General features: G+C 44.1%; 1 protein-coding gene across 1 annotated transcript in view; it reads right to left on the bottom strand.

Annotated features, from left to right (window-relative positions):
- Nucleotides 1–17991: 17991 nt before the first annotated feature.
- LOC116816019 (pyroglutamylated RF-amide peptide receptor-like) overlaps nucleotides 17992–22216 on the bottom strand; it is a 93000-nt gene continuing 88775 nt past the window's right edge. Inside the window, exon 6 of the mRNA XM_032764910.2 lies at nucleotides 17992–18398. Within this exon, the coding sequence (XP_032620801.1) occupies nucleotides 17992–18398 (407 nt within the window). The remainder of the gene's footprint in view (nucleotides 18399–22216) is intronic.

Raw genomic sequence — 22216 nt, 5'->3', positions numbered from 1 at the left:
AAAAGAGGATTGCTAGTGCTTTACAGGAGGTCAGACTCAGGAGAGATGATCTAATGGTTCCCTTTTGTCTTATATTTTCCAATTTATAGATTTTTATGATTATTATTAAGTTTAGCTGTAGCATCTAGGAGACCCAGTTCCCATTGTGCGAGGTGCTGTGCAAACCGATTTTGTGATTTTTTTTTTTGCCCATAAATGCCAGGAGACAGGTTTTATGCAAAACAGGATTGCAGGCCTGAGCCAAATCCAATTTGTTTTCAATTTGCTCTTTCCTTGTGAACAGGTTGCAAAAGTTACAGCTCTAGTAACACATGCCTGATAAGTGTTCTAGATGGGACCTTCTACCAGGCATGTTTCTTAAGAGGTGGAGCAGGAACTAGACTAGAATCCTTCTAAATCATCTCCCGTGGTGGAGCAAAAACCAGTGCTTTGTGAAGGGTAAGTGGCAGGCCAACAAATAATGCACAGAAGTATTTCACATCATACTACTTAAAAAAAATAAAGTTAGCTTGAGATTTGGTTTCTGAATGGAGTGTTTTTATAGGGCTGGTCTACAGTAGAAAGTTAGGCCAACCTAGCTTGTGATTCACACCCATGAAAGATGCAGTTAAACTGATCTAAATCCAAACATTGACAGTGCTAGGTGGACAGAAGCCTTCTTCCATCAACCTAGCTACTGACTCTTGGGGAGGCAAATTTTCTACATGCAAGGAAGAGCCCCTTCTCTCACTGTCGTGTTTCTAGTGTAGACGTATCCTAAGCCTAGAAAACACATCTTCTATAAACAGTTCTGTGATTCCTCTAGGAACGTTGCTATGGTAATAGTGGCCATAGGTAAACAGAAGCTGACTCCTCTCTCGCTTACACGTGGGGGAAAAAACTCTGTAGAATAATACCTAGCTCATATCTAGTGCTTTTCATCTGTAGATTACAAAGTGCTTTGCAAAAGAGGTTGGTAGCAATATTGCCATTACGCAGATGGGAAAATGAGCCACAGGGAGTTGAAGTGACTTGCCAAAGGTCACCTAGCAATCCCTTGGCAGAGCTGGGAATGGAACTCTGAGTCTTCGTCCAGTGCTCTAACCACTAGGCAACAAGCCAATGGAGTTGCAGCAGAGTAAGAACAGTGTATGTGGGAGGGGACTGCAGCCTCAGATGGCTTATTCTCCCATCTTTCCAATCCTTGATAAAAAGTTAGTTGCAGCTTGATGTCTTGCTGGTTTTTCTCTCTGGCTAGTGAGAATTGGGAGGTCTCTGTGTTACTGTGGAAACTTATCATAGTGGCTATTGAAGTGAAATCAGAAGCAACAATCTGCATCTCTAACATTATATATCATAGGTATAATCTCATGTATTGTGACAAAGTTCCTCCTCTACCTTGGTGGGTCCTGCGCTTCTTGGCAGATTTGCTCACCTCAGTGATCTTCCCCACAGTTTGGGTCAACTCCTCCTGTGTCTGATCAGGAGTTGGGAGGTTTGGGGGGAACCCGGGCCCGCCCTCTACTCCGGGTTCCAGCCCAGGGCCCTGTGGATTGCAGCTGTCTATAGTGCCTCCTGTAACAGCTGCATGACAGCTACAACTCCCTGGGCTACTTCCCCATGGCCTCCTCCAAACACCTTCTTTATCCTCACCACAGGACCTTCCTCCTGGTGTCTGATAACGCTTGTCCTCCTCAATCCTCCAGCAGTACACTCTCTCACTCTCAGCTCCTTGCCTTCTTATTCCCAGCTCCTCACTCACACTCCTTCTCCTCTGGCTCCTCCCTGCCTGACTGGGGTGAGCTCTTTTTTAAACCCAGGTGCCCTGATTAGCCTGCCCTGATTGGCTGCAGGTGTTCTAATTAAAGTAGCTATCTCCACTGCCTTCTAGAAAGGTCTTAATTGGCTCCAGGTCCCTTGATTAACCTGGAGCAACTGCCATTTGGTTACCATGGTCCTAGGGATTTGTTTAGCCTGGGGCTAACATACCTGTTTCTCAGTACTTTACTGTAGCCATCTGGCCTTGCCCCATCACAGTATGTATCAAGATTGTGAGAACTATAGCCTCTCACCCTCAACTTCTTACACACAGAGAAATGGATCCTTTGAAACCAATCCAAAGATGGGAAAGATTTCAACCTGGCTCTCAGTGAGTTAGGGTTAAAGTATTACCCTGTGTAACAGATAGGTGAAATTTTTCTGCCAAATCTATTTTCAGTGAAAAATGCAGATTCAGCAACATCGAAACGTTTAGTGAGTTTGTGTCAGATTTGCCAAGTGGTCTCAGTAGAAAACCAAAAAGAAGTGTTTCATTCTGATCTTTTCAAAATGAAATGTTTCAATGTTTTGGTTCAAAAGAATTGTCTTTCAAAATGTCCCTGAATTTTATTAAAAGAATAAATTCAAGTGTTCAAAGATGAGTCAAGATTGAAGAAGTGTCAAGATTGAAGAAGTTTCTTTTTTGTCAAAATGAAATGTTTTATCTGAACTGAAGCAAGCTTTTTATTCCTTTTTGTGGGGCGGAAAGAGGTCTGCCAGTAAACTCCCTAAAATCTATATTCTTCTCCCAGTTAGTTAGGGCTGGAACGGTGCCCCATGTAAGGGGCAATGTGTTGATGCAGTATCCCGAGAGCAGTACAGGGAAAGGATCATGCTCCAGAAAGGCCATGCTCACTTCCCTTCCCTTCTTGCTGCAGATAGGAAGTAATTGCCTGCTACTCCATGCCGGTAAACAGATAATTTCCCGCTGTGTCTATTAGCTTATCTGGGTGGCATGTGGGAATGCTGGAGCTAGGGCTCTACCTATATATACTGAGTGCAGTGAGAACAGAATAATGTCTGGTGACAACATGTTAACAACCTTCTACTTCTGCCATTTAATGCAGTTATTCCTTCAGAGAGGAAGGGTGGTTAGACCAATAGTCCAGGACTTGCAAGACCCGCATGAAATTCCCTGCTTGGCCATGGACTTCCTGTGTGACTGAGGGCAAACCATTTAGCCTTAGTTCCTCATCTGTAAAATGGGGTTACAATTACTGCCCTGCCTCTGGCATGTGAGGATAAATACCTTAAAGGTTGTGAGGTGCTCGGGTACTATAGTATTGAGGCCATGTAAATACCTTAGCTAGCTAACAGACAGTCTGTGTGGTATAAGCTTGTGTTTTGATTCTGAAAGTCATAGGTCTGAAGCATGGCAACCTTTGATGAGGGTCAATGCATTACACTAGTGGTGCCGAGCCAATACAGAGAGAGCTGGATTGCATTCTGGCTTGAGGGACATAAGAACAGCCATACTGGGTCAGATCAATAGTCTGTATAGCCCAGTGTCCTTGTGGCTGGTGTCAGATGCTTCAGAGGGAATGAATAGAACAGGGCATTTAGTGAGCAATCCATCCCGTCATCCAGTCCCAGCAGTCAGTGGTTTAAGGAGACTCAGAGCATAGAGTTATATCTGTGACTACCTTGGCTAATGGCCAAGCTAGGAATAGAACCCACGTTTCCTCAGGCCCAGGCCACTACTCTTCCTACTAGCCCACTTAGCCTCCCAGAAAAGATTTTTTGAAAAACAAGCAGCAGGACCTATCCTCTGTGAACGCATCTAATTCTTTTTTGAACCCAGTGATACTTTTGAGCCTTCACATCATCCCCTGGCAACGAGTTCCACAGGTTGGCTATGCACCATGTGAAGTGCTCCCTTATGTTTGTTTTAAAGCTGTCGCCTATTAAAATAACCACAAAAAAATAGCAGCTACGTTCTAATTGCGGGCTTCTTGTTACTAGTGGTGATGCTGGAGATGAAAAGAACACAGGTGGATTTTCACAGCCCAAAAGGAACATGAAGCACTGTGAATTAAGGGGGGAAATTATTGTGCAAGTCAGGCAGGTTTGACCTGGATTTCACCAACAGAAAATTGAAAGCGGGAGGGACAAGTTGAAGTGCACTTTTAAAAATTGTTTAGACAGGGGATGACTATACACTACAAGGGCTTTGTTACTTTAAAACCAAATCCCCAAGCTGTCCATTAACGGTGTCTTTTCAAATGATAGCAGTTGACTACTCCCTGGTCTCTTTCTCTCTCTGCTTTTGCTGGATTTCAGTGGATAAACTGAATTCAGTTGGTAGGAGGTCTTGTTGGGAAAGGTGCTGTTTATTCTCTTCATGCTGGGGGAGCAGATTACAAGCTTGAACAGTTTTCAGTTTCCAGCTAGGGCCCTTAGGAGCATCAAAAGACCCTACAGCTAATTTTAAGCTTCTCTAACTGCAGCTGTCAGTAGTCCTTGCTTGTTTTTTCCCTGCACTGGTTGCTAAACAAGCATAAAATGTAAGAGAAGGAGAGTGTTGTCTGTCTAGTGGGAAAAGGGGAGGCCTGAGGGCCAGGGCTCGGGTTCTGGTTCAAGCTCTGCCCTGACTCATTGTGTCCCCCTGTTTATTTTTCAAAAAGCTTTTTTTTTTAGACGGCAGAGTGGGCTAGTGGGAAGCATAGTGGCCTGGAAGTGTGGAAACTTGGGTTCTATTCCTAGCTTGGCTGGTGGTCTGCTGAGTGACCTAGGGCAAGTTATTTCACCTCTCTATGCCTCAGTTTCCCTATCTGTAAAATGGGGATAATAAAAGTGATCTCCCTTGCAAATCCCTTTGAATTTTACAGATGGCTTTGAGCCAGGACTGCTGGGCTCTATTTCACGCTCTGCCATAGGGGGTGGGTATCATAGGCTAGGGAAGGCTGTCCTGGCTCTCCTCCCTTGCTTCTGCTTGGCATGGCTCCAGTCTCTTGTTCTTCAAAAGATCCCCTCTTATAATGTATTAATTTTATTATGGTAGCACAGTTGGTGCAGATGGGGCAACTACTCAGCTGGTATAAATTGCCATCGTTTCATTGACTTCAGTGAAGTGATGACAATTTACATCAGGATTTGCCCCCTGTGTGTTGGACAAGGATACAGCAGGCAGATGAGATCCAGGCAGGAGACTGGGAGGGTGAACCCTGGACTCCCACAGTTTGCTATCCAGAAGCTTCAGCCTTGATGCCCTGTACTGTCTCAATGTTTTATCTCAGTAAACCAAGCTGTATTTACTGCATCACTTTAATAATGCACTCTGTCTGCTGTCCATGCACCCTGCTCAAGAGAGACTGCACTTCCAGAATCATAACACCTTCTCTTCTCAGCAAAAGGAATAATTTAGGGTAAATTAAAAGGAATTATGTCAGTTTAGCTCCAAGCTAATGTACTGTAACCAATGTCAGGATAATTGCTAAACAGAAGCAGCTCGTTGTGATCACACTTCATTTGCTTATAATAGGACAAACTCTGCTTTTGTTGTGCTGTTTGCTTAATGCCAATTTAAGTTCCCTGACTAAAGAATACAGATTTTTTCCCCCACCTGACTCCATTTGGCTCTGAAAGTTAAAAATACATGACTGAGATTTTCAGGGGATTTAGAAAGAGTTTTCACTAATTTTAATGGAAGATGTGCGTCTAAATCATCTAGGCAGCTTTGGAATCTTCTCTCCCAGGTACAAACACCCATATTCTGACATTTAAAGTAGATCTGACCCCGTCTCGATCAAGTTATTTATCTGTTCCACAGAGGATCTGAGCATGTTTTCCATGCGGAATTGCTGCAACCCTTAAATCTCATTGCTAAACTCCGGTCTCCCACAATAGTATGGACTAGATGCAGCATCACTGAAGTCAATGGACATTTTGCTATTAACTTTGCTTATCGTTAGGTAACTGGTACACCAAGGCCATGTGTTGTTTCCTCATACTCTCCCATCTGTCTGTCTGTCTCCACCTGTCTCAAACATAGATTGTAAGCTGTTCATGGGAGGGACCATCTCTTTATTCTGTGTTTGTACAGTACCTAAGACAAGGGAGCCCTGATGCGTGACTGGGGCATCTTGATACTACCATAATATGGGACAATAATAATTACAATCCATGAGAATGTTTTTCATTGCTCAGACATTCCAGTAAGCTCTTAGAGCAGGACTATCGACTGGGAATCAAACAAATATTTGCTCATTTGCTAACACAGATGGAGCAACCACCATACTAGAACCAGGTGCAACTTTTTATCTGAATGATAAATTTGAGGAAGAATGTCATTTCAGGATGACTGAAACTGTTTGCGAATTTGGGTCAAGCTCAGTGAATAGTTTTGGCTGAATAAAGAACTAGGGAATAATTTTTTTTTCCAAAAAAGTTGAAATGTTTCTTTTAGACATTTTCTGAATGAATATGTGACATTTAGTTTTGGAATATTATTATCAAAACACAATGTCATTTTGAAAAGATGTTTGAAAGGTTTTGTTTGACCCCACCTGAATTTTTTTGGTTTTTCAGTGAGGGGAAAAAACAAAACTGATCGTTTTTGCCAGTTTTTTCAGATCCTAATGCAGAACACCCAACCTAGATTTGTTCATTATCAAGGTCTCCTAAAACTTGACTATTTTCCTCTCTCAAACTCTTTCCATTGCCTACTTGGGGGCTTTAAGAAAACACAAGCAAAATTATAGCCTGCTAGTACCTCTTTAGTAAATGTATAAAGGTAAGAGGATTATAAGTAAGAATTAGTCTGACATCAAGAACAGCAGGATAAACTCCTCAGTCTTTCCCTGATTCAGTTATTCTTACTTTCTCCTGCTGAGGTCAATAATATCAGTTTAGTACTGGCCAAATTAGTTTACCAATGTACAGCTTACAGTGGCTATTTCAGAGCTTCCAGACCATTTGTATTTGTAAGAGAGGTTTCAAGGACTCCACCTTGTCCTCAGGAAACAAGGAATATAGAAATACAGGAATTGCCAGACTGGATCCTGTGTCTGACTGCATGGGATAGCTAGGTGACTGTCACTGTTAACATAGCCTACAGAAGAAGAAACAACCCTACAGAAGGCATTTAATGGACAATGTGCCTGCAAAGGCCTCCAATGCCACATTAGTTAGAGTTTGACTGTGAAGCCAAAGCGTTTGTTATATATACAGCCAAGACACTTGTGATTTTTCTCTGTTTTGTTTTTTTTAGCCCTTACTGTTAACTCTTGATTTTTCTCACTGTCCAGTTCTTCGTTCTGAATCCTGCTAAGCTCTTGGCCTTGACAATATCTTGTGGCAATGAGTTCCACATGCAATTAGTGCATGTTGGGGGAAGAAGTGCTGCGCTGGGGTTAACTGTGTCTTCTCTTTGGGAAACTAACAGCCTTGAGATGCGCAGGTATTTTGTTTTCCTGTAATAGAGTTACAATATAACTTCTATTATACTAACCTTGCAGTTAATAGAACTGATGCATGTTAAACTATTGCTCCTGTATCAGCTCTTACTCTAAAACTTACCAGCACTGAAGTATAACAAAGATTGTTTTTTTGCAATTGCTGATAGTCTGCAAAATATAAACACACTAAGAAAAATGGTTATGTTAATGGTCAGTAAGTGTCTGACAGTTACTCAATCACTGTGCAAGGTGCCCGTTATATCTCGGGAGCAACCATAGCTTGCCCACTTTTTGCCTTGCCGATTGGCACAGTCCAGAGACTTTGAAGGCCGTGGACAGGCATTTTGGCAATGGCTGCTGAGGACAAATGGAAAGAGGTTTCTCTCAGTCCCAGAAGCCCCTTGACTGACAGTGTTTTAATTTTACTTGCAGCAGTTTGGTTAAAACTGAGAATCTCAGGAAGTTATTTTGGGTTTTGAAATGTAAGAAGACTGCCACCAATAAAACTGAATGTGGCATCGAAAATTCCATAGCTTACAGTGCTGCTGAGAGATGGTTTCTTCCAAATTTTCCCTTGCTGCAGACAGCAGGGATTTTGGTAGCTCTCCCAGACTTGTGGACTCTTCTACTTGGCTTATATTCTATGGGGAGTTGTCAAAAGGTGTTAGATAGTTCTCAGGACTCAAGTCTTCTGTTTATCCACAGGGTGGGTACAGACAGAGAAGTCTGGCAACTTTCCCCTGTGCAGCCCTACAGCTGTGCCTCAAATCTGATCAGGAAGGATGATCTTAGGAGGGCAAATTTGGCCTGAGATATGTTGATCACATCTACATTATATGCATATCCACACAGCACTAACAACCCTCCCAGTCTTCGAATTCTCAAGGAAAAAGGTATGTTCTTAACGTGAGTTAGCTAAAATCCTAGTGAAGACGAGGAATAAATGCACTATCCTTCTCCCTTGTGAAGTAAGATATTAAAACAAACCTTTAGCAACTTGTAGATAATAAATTACTAAAAGGTTGCCTGAAAGCTTACATGAAATTAATTCACACCTTTCTCAGGATGCTGGAACGATACTTCTTAATGCACTAATCCCCTAGATAACGAGGAGTCCGATGGCACCTTCAGATAAATGGATAACAGATAACAGATTTATTTATGAAGAGCTCTCTTCATGTGCCATTATATATTTATGCCTGTTTCTGTAATTTTCACTCCATGCCTCTGAAGGAGTGGGTTTTTTACCCATGAAAGCTTATACCCAAATAAATCTGTTAGGTTTTTAGGTGCCACTGGACTCCTCATTGTTTTTGTGGATACAGACTAAGACGGCTACCCCTCCAATACTTTATCTCCTAGATGCGGCAAAGGATTGAAAGCAGCAAGGCTCTTTGGCCCCTCCATAAATGTTTAAAGAGACGAGGCGTACAAACAGCATGTGTAATCGCGGCAGGAAACCTCTGCGGAGCACTAATAGATGTCAGCCTGCAATTGACTTCAATGCAAAGACTCAATGATAAGCAAAAAGCAGCTCTGCCCCATTATGAACATGGAGTGGATTTTCCTTTTAAAACAGGAGGGGAGGATTCATTAGTGGCTTTAGTATTTATGGAAATTAAACTCCTTCAGGGACTCTGCGTGAGGGCACTTCAGCCAATTCCTTTCTTCCTCATTCCCTGTTGCCTACCTGTTTGGCTTTTATAACATTAGTTAACACAAGACTAGGAAAAGTTTATAGAAAAATATCATTGTATAGCTTGCCTTGCTACCAGTTCCATCTAGTCAAGTGAAAGAATCACCACTGATTCTATGCATAAAACTGCAGGTGTTAAGAAGTTAATATCTTCATTGCTATTTTATAAGAAGTCTTTGGAGTTCTACAGTCCCTAACTCCTGTTCCTAGGGCTGGTCTCAAAGAGCATGAAGCAGAAGAGGAATCCCATCTAAATTGCTCAAGGGCCAGATGTAGAATTCAGGAGGTGTCACGTTCAGAACTTTGGAACAAGAAGAGAAGAAGGATGGATTCTCTGGAACAGGCTAAGTCTTCATTAAGTGGAATTTTTGCTCACTACTTCCCTAGTCTGAATTTGAACCATCAACCTAGATGTGAAAGAGTCTAGAGCCCCTTTACTTAGCTGCTGAGCTAGCCCCTCCATAACAATTTGTTCCTCCTTTGTTTGCTCCACAAACAAATCAATATATCTCCCCCTCCCTGCTCCAACAACAACTTCAATCAACCTTGGCAAAGAGAAGCTTTTACTTGATTAATCAAGCTAAAAGGGTTCAATATCTTATTGAGGTATTAAATGCTACACCAAACCTGCACTTAACTGTTTCTAGGAAAATACGCATGACACGTTTTCTGCATTGCCTGTATTTGGAAAATTACCCGACTGATGGCAAAGTAAAGGTAAACAGGGCAAGACTCATTCCTGTAGACATGGGAAATTAACCAGATTTTTTTCCCCCTACTTGCAGATGCTCAGTCGAATCCTCCCCATCTGATGATTCAACATGGCTCAGGCTTTGGGATAAACAAGGCTTTTGGTTAGTAAGAAAGTAAAAAATAATAATTGTGAATAGATTCTATTAAATGGCCATATAAAATATGAAGTGCTTCTTAGGTAATAAGACACAAGGTGCTGTGATGAGAGCCAGCTAGGCAAATACATCAGGGACAATGGGTCGAGCCACTGTTCCTCTGCACAGATCCATTTCAGCCTGGTTCTTTCTTACATTTCACCTTGTGTGGTCACTTATGCCACTGTAAAGTTGGGGGGAAGATGCTGCCATACTCATCAGGTGGCACTTCACACCCATTTTGCACTGGTGTAAACAAGTGTGTTAGCTGCAGGGTGGTGAAGACTGACACTTGCTGGTCCCCGTTCCCCTCTGCTTTGTGACTGGGATGGTCATTCACACTCGTGCAAAGTGGGTGTGCAATTCTCCCAAATCGCAATGAGAGGGCACCAATCGTGAGCTGCACCTGAACTGATCTTGGTGTTGCTTGAGTGGGGGCAGAGCAAAGCTGTCTATATTTACCATCTTTGAGAAACCTAGACTCTGGTCCAAGCCTCCGTGTAACAGGAGTCTTAAGGGTAGGGTTAGTTAGGTATCTTCCCTACAACACCACCCTTCCATTCAAGCCTTTGGTGACATCCCCTCCTCTCCCACCTTTTCAAATGCTTATTTCTTTTTTTTTTCTTAAAAGGTCAACACCAGCAGCCCAACATTCCTGAGCAACTATATAATAACACATCCGGGAGTACAGCAAAAGACGAACACCCTGGTTGGTAAGGGCAGATTTTGGGTTCCCATCTATTCTGAAACATACCTTTTCCCTCTGTCCCTGCCCACAGGAGAGGAAACTTCCTTGTCAAAGCCCAGGATGCCAAGTAGTGTAAAGGGAGTCCCTAGGTTTCCAGAGCCACCATGGGAGGCCGTTTTGCCCCCTGCCTCCATCGAGTCTGTGATCAGAACAGCAGCTTGTTCCAAAGGGCAGAGGCCCCACAGAACCATTTCAGGGACACTCTTGCACCATTCTCCTTACCTCAGGCCCTTTCCGGTGGGTTCCCCCATGGGAAGGGACTAGGGAGCAATGACACAGAATACAGCACTCAGTGGGCTAGACCACGTGGGCAGGTCTACACTGCCACTGAGTCTGCTATGTGGGCGGGCAGACACAACTTAAGCCCTGCTAGTGTATCATTCTCAAGATAGCAGAGATGACGTTGTTGCTCAGGCTGGAACACGGGCTCTCAAGCGTAGGGGGTCGGTGGGGCTTGAAAGCCCAAGCTACAGTGTCCACACTGCTATTTTTGGTGTGCCAATTCAAGCACTGAGTCTACCTGAGCTGGGCCGGGCCGCTTGTTTCCAGCTGCATTATAGACACAGATATGCTGCTGTTGCAGTATAAAGAGGCTGCAAAAGAGAGCTCACATTCTCCAGGCAGAATAATCTCCCAGTAGGGGCAGGTAGAGAGCCATGCAACTTTCCCTATCCCAGGTCCTGGTCTGCAGGGAGTGATTGGGAATAGCAGGAAGGGGTGTTGTCAGGGTGTCCTGACTGAGATTTTTTTTAATGTTTTCAATAAAAAAAAAAATGCCATTTCGTCCCAACAGAAACTTTTCTGGGGAGAGGATCAATGTTGATGAATTTCAATTTTGGACAATAGTTAGAAGCTGAGGAAGCATTGCATTTTGATGCTTTTGAAATGAAAAGTTCTATTTTGGGTTCAAAATGGCCTTTGGTTTAGAAACGGAAGTTACTTTATAGTAAAAAGAAATTTAAAAAGGTTCAAATCAAAAGGAAGCATTTCAAAATGACGGGAATGAAATATTTTAACTGATCTGAAAAAAAATCAGACTTTCACTTCACAGAATTTTGGTTTGAAGGGGTGAGGGAGAGTGGGAAACATTTTTGAAACCTTGAAAATGTTTCTGGGATGGAAAAACCATTTCCTAACTGGCTCCAGTGCTGAGCTCCACAATTGTGCCTCTCAGGCAGCAGTCATGCAAAACCCGTGTAGCTGAGAGCTGCCCCAGGAGTTGGGTACAGAATTAGGGAAGCACAAAGGTACCGGTTAAAAGTTACCGGTTTCCCACACCCCATATTGGATAGAAAGTATGCACCATCTGTCCTAATGTCCTTAAAATGCAAAAAATCTCCTTGTAAGTCAAGCTGCTCCCTTCTCGAATATTCATTTCAAATACACAGAATATGACGTGGTGTCCTCAGAGCAGTGAAATAGACAAAAGCTATTGAAAAGGATCATAGCTCAGTGGTCATAAGGTGCTATTGTGTTTTTAAGGCTGTCAAGATTCTGTGGCTTATTTTATAGTCTCAAAAGGTCAAACTATAGTATTAATGCTGGGAGAGGCTGCTATTGATGAAAAAGAATGAACGGGAAGCAGGTGAAAACTATTGACATAATGGAAGGAGAGAGTCCTTTCAGAAAGGCTGTACTGCAGGGCATTCCATACTCCATTAAAACCATTAAATGAAAACAGCAGGGAGAAAAAAAAATTGTTGGAAATAATCATCTTGATTTTATAGTGTTATATACAAACAGAAAAGTGTCATCATGGTGAGTGGTGGGTCTCACATCACTCAGCTAATGATATCTTAGTTACTATGATTAGTATCTGGTCCTGAAGGCAGCCAATCATCCTATGCGATGTCCATAAAAAGAGGGATTGGATCATTTGATTTTTGAATGGAAAGGATAGTGGCTACTGAGGAAAGCTCTTCTGCTAATCATTGTAGGGTCAGAATTGTTCCCGCCACCCATTCAAAGGTTTAATGCACAAATGGGAACAGACTTAATCCTGCATTGGCAGGGGGATAGAGATGACACCCTATGATAGCTGGGTGCCTCTTCCTTCCTTCTGGATGTAGAATTTAAAAATACATCACCTTTAGGTTCTTGTTTTCCATGTTGCAAGAAGTTCTAACAGAAACCCTGTTAACTAAGATCAGCTTTACCCAGAAGGGGAGCTGGTAGAACAGTTTATACAAATGCAATATAAAAGGACTTCTTTCTGATATTTTTCGGTAGTGCCTATCACTGTGGTTTGGTAATTTTGACCCGCATCTTATAGGGGCACACAGGATGATATTCACACCTGTGCCAGTATAAAGCCAATGCACCACATAAGCACATTTTTGAAGGCTTAAGTGGAATTTAATTGGCCTTGTGCTGGCTCTTTGCACAGGAGAGAACCTACTGTAACACAATAGGCAGCAGTCTAAGCTAGAAATAACAGCTCTCTCACTTGTGATGAAACCTGGAAAGTTAGTGAAGAGTGAAGGACTGGGTTGGTTCAGTGTAAAAATGAGCCGGCTTTTGCAGACTCTTTGCTGAGTATGGAAAAGAATTCACTGTGTGAGGGGACTGATTGGCAGTGGAGAGCTGCAAGAGCTTGCTCATACTTTGGATTTGCAACAGGCAAAGCAGACGCTAGGATTTAGTAGTTCTCTTCATTCCCTGGGAAGTACAGAGAGCGTTGTCTGTACAAGCTGGCAGGCTGCACAATGGGAAGCTGACACTACAACTAGCAGGGAGTCACACTCATATTCCTTCCATTTGTATTTTTCTCGATGCAGAGAGAGCTAACCGGAAGAGTTGTCTCGCATCTAAAACTTTAAAAGCCAGCCCTGCTTCTCAGATGTGGGTTAACTCCATTGGCTTCAATGGAGTTACAGCTGATTTACATGAGTGTAAGTGAGAGGAGAATCTGACCCTATGTTGATGCCTTAATGACATTAAGATCCATGCAGCATTCAGTTCTGAAGATCAGCAGTACCTGAACCAGGAGATGAAAATTCTATTTTGGTGTGCTCTCCCGTTCTCATGGGGAAGGGAGGTGCCACCCTGGCAGTTAGGGAAATGGCTCTGCATGTGAACACTGGAGCTTGAGAACACAGGAAGGTAAACCAAAAAAAACCAACGCCAACCCCCCACCCCAAAAAAGAAGAAAAGTCTACCAAAACAAACCACTCCACTACACAATTCTGAGCAAATGAGAGAGAAAGAGAATGAACCTCACATGACAGATGTTAGTCATGTTGCTTAATGCATTACTGAAAAGTGCTCTGATACTCTGGTAATGACAGCAGTCTGATAACTGATGTAGAATAGCATTTCTACGGCACCTTGGAAGTGGGTAGCAGTCCAGAACCACCCAAGCAAAAAAACCTCTGAACTTGTGGAACAAAGCAAATGGGCTTTCATCTCCTGTAGATACCAGACCCCGGTGTTGTTCACCACACTCATTAACATCACCCCAATTCTAATTTGGGTTAGTGCTCACAGACAACAGAACCTCAATGTGTAGCAAGTTCTAAGTAGGGGGGCTCAGACTGTGCATGGCCTCTGCATAGTTATAGAGCAGCAGAGGGATAAACTTTCCATCCCTGCTTCAATGCCAGCTTCCCTTGCAGTGGGAACAAAACAAGCATTTTCATACGCAAACCAAATGGAAGGTGGGCTTGGGGCTAAGATGCTGGACTGGGACCAGGAGACCCAGGATTCAATTCCAAGCTCCGTGGCAGGTTTCTTTGAGCAAGTCACTGTCTCTCTGTGCCTTGGTTCTCACATCTGTACAATGGGCTATTAATACTCCCTTTCTTACTTAACATTTAATGCCTAAAGATCACAGCCACCATTACAGTAGGCCCTATATAAACACATAGTAAATGACAGTCCATGCCCCCAAGAGACTATACATCTTTGTCCGTCTTGTCGAGACTTATGTGTCTGTGAAATGCCTGGCACAGTGGGGTCCCAAACTCACTTGGGGTCTATAATTGCTATCGCAATACAGATATAACTTGAGGAGTGCAGATTCATTGATATGGGCATCTATATGAGACAATAGGGCTTTGCGCTGAATCAGAAACAGTTAATATTTTCCAGTACAGTTGTGATTTGTAACCACTGAGGATGGCTGCTGATCTGTTTTGCTGGGGCACCTAGGGGCTACTTAATACAGATCAGAAACAGATAATTCTTCTCTAACTTTTTGTTGTTTAAAAATTGTGTGAATTCAGTGCTGCAGAATAGCGCTGGCTTGAGAGACCTGAGGACAACATGTTTACACCGCAATAAAAGATCTGCGGCTGGTCTGGATCAGATGACGGGGGCTTGGGCTGTGGAGCTATAAAACTGCAGTGTAGGTGTTCAAGCTTGGACTGGTGTCTGGACTCTGAGACACCATGACGGGGAAGGTTCCCAGAGATTGGGATCCAACCCAAGTCACTGCAATTGTATAGCCCTGCAACCCTGAGTCAGCTGGCCCAGGCCAAATGCGGCTGCGCTGCAGGTCTTTTATAGCAGTGTAGATGTGCCCCATGTCTTCTGTTTATCCAGACAACAGGTAGACGAAGTGCAAACTGTTGATGTGCCTCAGGTATGGCCTCCCGGGTCCTTCTACAGCACAAGTAACTGTAAATAGCTAGATTTCTAAGGCTGCCAACACAAGGACCAATTAGTGCTGCTTGCAGCAGTGTAGCTGTTGCTACTTGTCTGTGCTGGGAAGCAGCTTGAGAGAGACAGGGTCATTTGCAGACGTCCTGGGCAATGGATATTTTGGCATCTACCTTGCAAAAACATGAAGAAAAAGAAGGCTCAGCAGTGCATTCATAATAAATTCTGTCCTGCCACCCTGAGTGTTAGATCTCTCAGGAACACCAGTAAACAGAATACAAATACACATGAGTAACCTTAGAGGTAGGTGAGTGATCTCCTATTTTCTCTATTCCTTTCCCTCACCTTCTACTTCCTTACTTCTCTCAGTTCCATTCTCTTTCCTACTTTTTTTTAACTCCCTCCTTATTTTGTTCTGTCTCCATCTTCCTTTGGGTCTGCTATGTTCATGGCATACAAAACAGAGAAGATAGATAAAAGGACTTTTGTTGGAAGCTTGCAATGTAACACTACTTTATTGCTTATAATTCAGAGTGATGTTTGCAGTGTTGTTGTAGCTGTGTTCGTCCCAGGATATGAGAGAGACAAGAGCTCTGTGGAGCTTGAAAGCTTCTTTCTTTCACCAACAGAAACTAGTCCACTAAAAGATCCCCTCGCCCATCGTCTCAATTTAGAACGATCACACACAACCAGCCAAAACAGAGAGAGATGAAGCAGGCTGTTCCTTAAAACACAGAGGCACCCCACCCTACTCTAGGCTGTCTGTCTGCTGAATGCACTCTGATCACAAGCTTCCCTCCACAGCCTCTGCCTGAAAGCAGGACCAGGAAAAAACCTTGAGAATTGTTTTCCTTCTCCTGAGAACCTCCTCTGCACCCTTTCACTTTTCTCCCACTCCAGACCCTACTTTTTTCCCCCTTTTGTTCCATAAATTTGTGGGGGTTTCCCCCCCAAAAAGAGACATGGAGACTCAGTGGAGACAGATCCTCCACTGGTGTAGCTCCACTGACTTCATTAGAGCTATATTGACTTACCCCAGCCAGAGATCTGGCCCAGTAATTCCAAGTGGATATAAAGGCCATGAGAGTGTTTGAGGAGGGGACCAAGGGAGATGTGATGTGGGAATGGGACAAAAGGGAACCTAAGCCACTGTACTGTAATTTGTATACAAACAGCCAGATTCTTCTAGTTCTCAGCTCCCACAACCGGGGACTGATTTCTTTAAAAGCATTCCGCACCAGTTGTACTGGGCTGTGGAATTCTGTTCACTCATTGTGGTACCTATGAGTACTCCTACACTGCAATAAAAAACAACAACCTGAGCCTGAATGTTGACACTGCAAATTTTAGTCCCACAGCCCAAGACCTCGGAGTCTGAGTCTAGGCCCACTGTGGCCATGCAGTGGGTCTTTTATTGCAGTGTAGACGTACCCTAAATGGGAGCTGAGCTTGTGAAAATCTGGCCCAAAGGGACAAGAATAAAAGCAGGAGACAGCAGGAAAAGCAGCTACCAGGAAGGTGTAAGAAGGTGGGAGTTAAAGTAGGGCATCCCCTACTTCGATATCCATCTTCTTCTGGCCCCTTGTGGTAACAGCTCCCCACCCTAAGGTGGCCTAAACCACCTGTCATTTTACACGTCACCTCTGAATATATATTTACTTACTGTAAGTTCTTTGGGGGAGGGATCACCTTTTTATTCTGTGTTTGTACAGTGCCTCAAACAGTGCGGTCCTGGTCCGTGACTGGGATTCCTAGCTAGTACCACAATACATATAATATTTAAGCCATACTGGATTTTTTTTCTCTGTCTGATTTTTTTTTTTTGGATGGTTCTTTCCTTAGTGAAAGTTCCTTGTGAAGGGGTGAGATAGCAAGGATCATTCCTTGACATCCATCATTTTAAATGTCCCAAAGACTCCATGTTTCATTTCCTCCTTCCATAATCCCCCGCAACCGTAAAATCAGGAAAATGACACTGACGCACCTCCATAAAGTGCTTTGAGATCTACCCATGAAATAGTCTACATGGCTGGTGCTGGTGTTCTCAGTCAACAGTTTATTCTCCAAACATGTAACTGACATAGAACCCAGAATAGCAATTGACCTCACAAACAAACAAACAAAGCCTGGAAGATGTGTAAACTTTTACTTCAGGGGCCAATTCCATGTAGCATTTCAAAAGCAAGTTTTTCTTCTCATTGGAAAGAAACGGCTTTACAACAGTAAGAGGCACGGATGCTGGTGAATTTTCACAATAAGGAAAAGATCACAATACACTTACAACCCAGCTAAAACCAGTAATTACTATGGAGCATTGCGAGGCAGGTACATTATTGACTATAGAGTATGCAGGCAAGTGCAGCAGCAATATGCACTAGAAGAGTAGCTTCCAGTATTAAACAGACATCAGCCTTTCCTCCCGACACATGATGAATGTCTCTGCTGATGTGGCAAGCTGGTCATTCCCTATTGTTTCAGAACCGCCTCATGGGCATTCAGAATTATGGGGGCCTTAGTCTGCTTTCATCCTGGTGGCAATGAGAAGTCACTTTGCTGAAGTCAATGGGGCAACATCTGTAGAGCTGGTCAGGAATTTTCAGCCAAAACCTTCTTTTTGTTTGACAATGCTGATTCGTCAAAACTGAAGCAGTGCATGGGAAAGGGTCGCTGCCGAGGAATCTCCCATTTCAAAACATTTGTGAATTGTGTTTCCAAAATGGTTGGAAAGTCCTGTTTTGACAAGGAAAGTTTTCATTTTCTGGTTCAAAAAGGCTTTTTTTCATGCGTGTGAAATTTTAGTTGAATTTGTTATTCACTAAATCATCAAGTATTATTATTGTTAGAGAAAAATGAGCAAGACAAAATATTTCATGCTGACTGTCCATTGGGCAGTATCTCCTTATGGGCGCTCACCATGGGGTAGGTAATGACCGCCACTGAAAGCACTGACTCCAGCTTTGCAGATGGCACCCGCTCATAGAGTCTCAGTTCCAGGTTCTCTGCACTCAGGTGGCTGTGCAAGCTTCTGCCCTCCTTCCTGATGCAACAGGTTGAGGGTCTCATTTGGGCCCTTTCCAGCTGCTGGCTCTCCTGCTTGTCGGCTGGCTCGGAGCTCCGCAAGCTGCAGAAGAGAATAGCCATGAAGCTCTTCTTGAAGTTCTCGTTCATAAATGTGTAGACCACAGGGTTGTTGAAAGAGTTAAAGAATCCGACGGCCTGGACTATGGCGAAGATTATCTTTAGGGTGACGTCATCGTAGCTTTCCTCCAGGTTATCTGGGGAGCAAGGGAATGGATTAGAAAGAACTGGAGGGTCTTAGCTATTAGAACCACATCTTTCTGTCTGCTACACTACATGCTCCCTTGCCTTATCATTCACCAGCCTCCTCTCCAGTCCTTCGACATGCTCCCACTGCAAGTAGGTTGAAGCTCGCCCCTGTGCAAGAGGCCAGCCTGAGGCCTATTCAGTACTTACAGACAGGACTTGAGAGATTGCAAAGGCCTCTTCACTGAGGTTAATTTCACCTGCAGTGAGGCAACCTTTTCTGCAGTTCCTGCAATCTGGAATAGCCATTCAGCCTCTCTCCAGTTCATCCCTTTTCAAATCTTATGCCCCTGTAACTACCTCTCTCCCCAGTTCATAGACTTATAGAAGATCAGGGTTGGAAGAGACCTCAGGAGGTCATCTAGTCCAACCCCCAGCTCAAAGCAGGACCAACCTCAACTAAATCATCGCAGCCAGGGCTTTGTCAAGCCAGGCCTTAAAAACCTCTAAGGAAGGAGATTCCACCATCTCCCTAGGAAACCCATTCCAGTGCTTCACCATCCTCCTAGTGAAATAGTGTTTTCTAATATCCAACCTAAACCTCCCCCACTGCAACCTGAGTCTATTGCTCCTTGTTCTGTCATCTGCCACCACTGAGAACAGCTGAGCTCCATCCTCTTTGGAACCCCCATTCAGGTAGTTGAAGGCTGTTATCAAATCCCTCTTCACTCTTCTCTTCTGCAGACCAAATAAGCCCAGTTCCCTCAGCCTTTCCTCATAAGTCATGTGCTCCAGCACCCTGATCATTTTTGTTGGACTCTCTCCAATTTATTCACATCCTTTTCTGTGGTAGGGCCCCCAAAACTGGATGCAATACTCTATATGTGACCTCACCAGTGCTAAATAGAGGAGAATAATCACTTTGCTCAATCTGCTGGCAATGCTCCTACTAATGCAACCCGATATGCCGTTAGCCTTCTTGGCAACAAGGGCACACTGTTGACTCATATCCAGCTTCTCGTCCAGTGTAATCCCCAGGTCCTTTTCTGCAGAACTGTTGCCTAGCCACTCGGTCCCTAGTCTGTAGCAGTGCATGGGATTCCTCCGTCCTAAGTGCAGGACTCTGCACTTGTCCTTGTTGAACCTCATCAGATTTCTTTTGATCCAATCTTCCAATTTGTCTAAGTCACTCTGGACCCTATCCCGACTCTCCAGCATATCTACCACTTCTCCCAGTTTAGTGTCATCTGTGAACTTGCTGATGGTGCAATCCATTCCTTCATCCACTTTATTAATAAAGATGTTGAACAAAAACAGCCCCAGGACTGACTCCTGGGGCACTCCACTTGATACCGGCTGCCAACTAGACATCGAGCCCTTGATCACTACCTGCTGAGCCCAACAATCTAGCCAGCTTTGTATCCACTTTATACTCCACTCATCCAACCCATGCTACTTTACCCTGTTGGCAAGAATACTGGCAAGAATCCTTTTCTTCTCCCCCATTGCTGCTCTTATTTGTGCCTGCAGCTGTACTATTATTTCAGCATTTTGATCAGAGCTAGTTGGTAAATATTTCCTCTGCACCAATGGCATTTTTTTTTTAAATAATAGTTTTTTTGTCAACATTTTTCACAGAAAATTGACAGGTTTTTTTTGTGACAAATTGAACGGGAAGCAGACACTTTGTACAAAAAACCCCACCTTTGTTTAGTCATGTTTCAGAGGGGTAGCCATGTTAGTCTGTATTGGTAAAAACAATGAGGAGTCCTTGTGGCATCTTAGAGAATAACAAATTTATTCGGGCATAAGCTTTCGAGGGCTAAAACCCACTTCATCGGATACATGGAGCGTGTAAGCATGTGGACTCACCCCTGCGGCATCTCCTGCTGGTCTGCCAGGAATTAGCTCTCCAGCCATCAGAGCACCCTCTGCAGGCCAGTGATCTGCCTTACTGCTAGCCCTGTGTCCCTCCCAGGACCCCAGTGCCCCAATCTCAGGGTCTTCCCTCCTAGGGGAACCCCCACTCCCTATCCCCACCTCACCTCAGTCTTGGCTACTGCCAGTCACCACTTAGCCCCCATTCACTGAGGCAGACTGCAGTGTATCATCACAGGCAAGGGGGGTCTGGACCTGCTGCCTCTGCCTTGCTTACCCGGGGGGCTGCCTCCTGCAACTCAAGTGCCCCATTGGCCTTATCCTAGGCCTGCAGCCTGGGGCTTTCCTAGGCCGGAGCTCCCCAGCTCCCTTGGCCTTTCCCCAGCCCTGATCCACTCTAGGGACTTGGTTAAGCTCCCTGCAGCCAGGCCCTTCTTTCTCTGAAAGCAGAGAGAGACTATCTGCTTGAGCTCCTGGCTCAAATTTCTATTTTTTTTTTTTTTTTTTTTACAGACCCAGACCAGTGGGGTACAGGAGTCTGGATCTATTGGTATCCAGGAGGTGGGCGGGCAAAGCCCGCCCACTTCTAAAGGACCTCCCCCCAGCTAAGGGGAGGATCCACAGGTCTGTGACACAAACTAATTCCGTGGGACAACTAATGAAAAAAACAGGATCGGGAGTGAGGTCACAGGGCTAAACGAAGGGAACCTGATGGGGACACTGAGCAGAGAACCCCGGACAACACCCACTGCTCCTCGAACGCATCAAGGAAGCCAGTGGACGCTGCCCACAGGAATTCTGCCCAGATGAGTGAACGGATGGAGGAGCAGAAATAGGCCCCACAGTCGCAGGAAATCCCGTCGGCCAACCTCCTCAAACCTTTATAGGGCCAGCTGGGCCGTGATTGGGGGATGGCCCGAGCTGAGCCTACTTCCCACTCAGCCTGGGCTGTTCTCCCAGGGCTGGTTTTAACCCTGTTAGGGCTGGAGCGGGTAGCCACTCCGCTACACAGGGAAAATTATTTTTCGTAATGACCCGATCACTTCCAGTCTTTATTCAGGCCTAATTTGATGGTGTCGAGTTTGAAAATTAATTCCAGCTCTGCAGTTTCTCGTTTTATTCCACCAGTGTGATATATGGCATCATGTGCTAGCAATGCCCCTCTGCCATGTACATTGCCCAAACTGGACAACCTCTACACAAAACAATACATGGACACAAATCAGACATCAAGAATTGTAACATTCAAAAGCCAGTAGGAGAGCACTTCAATCTCCCTGGACATTCAATAACAGACTTAAAAGTGGCCATTCTTCAACAAAAAAAAACTTCAAAAACAGACTCCAACATGAAACTGCAGAAATGGAATTAATTTGCAAGCTTGACACCATCAAATTAGGCCTGAATAAAGACTGGGAGTGGCTGGGTCACTACAAAAAATAATTTTTCCTCTGTTGATACTCACAAGCTCTTGTCAACTGTAGGGAATGGGCCATATCCACTCTGATTGAATTGGCCTCGTTAGAGCTACAAAAAGTAATTGTCCCTGTGTTGATATTCACCCCTTCTTGTCAACTGTTGAGAATGGGCCACATAGTTTTTAGGAGGGGTGATGTACCAAAAAGGGCTAGAGTCCCATTGACACTAGCTGAGCTTCTCATTTGAGTAAAGGTTGACAGTATCAGGCCCCATGTCTGTATTGTGCTGAGGTGGGGAATGCTCGTACTTGAAGAGAATTGGGAAACTGATGATAGGCCCAGACAAACATATTGAGGCCTAAATTGGGAAATGTTGCTTTTTTCCCCCTTGATCACAACACTACTTGCATTGCAACTGGACCTTCCAGAAAGTGTTTATGGCAGGGCTGTTAAGAGCTGGCCTATGCTCTATTGACGTCCCACTGAATCCCTCAAAATAGGACTGTGCTGCTTGTCTGCATAGTGTTAATTTC

The sequence above is a fragment of the Chelonoidis abingdonii genome, chromosome 2 (genome assembly GCF_003597395.2).
Source record: "Chelonoidis abingdonii isolate Lonesome George chromosome 2, CheloAbing_2.0, whole genome shotgun sequence".
Classification (NCBI taxonomy): domain Eukaryota; kingdom Metazoa; phylum Chordata; order Testudines; family Testudinidae; genus Chelonoidis; species Chelonoidis abingdonii.
The sequence above is the reverse complement of the archived record's forward strand: the minus strand, read 5'-3'. Positions and strand labels throughout refer to the sequence as shown.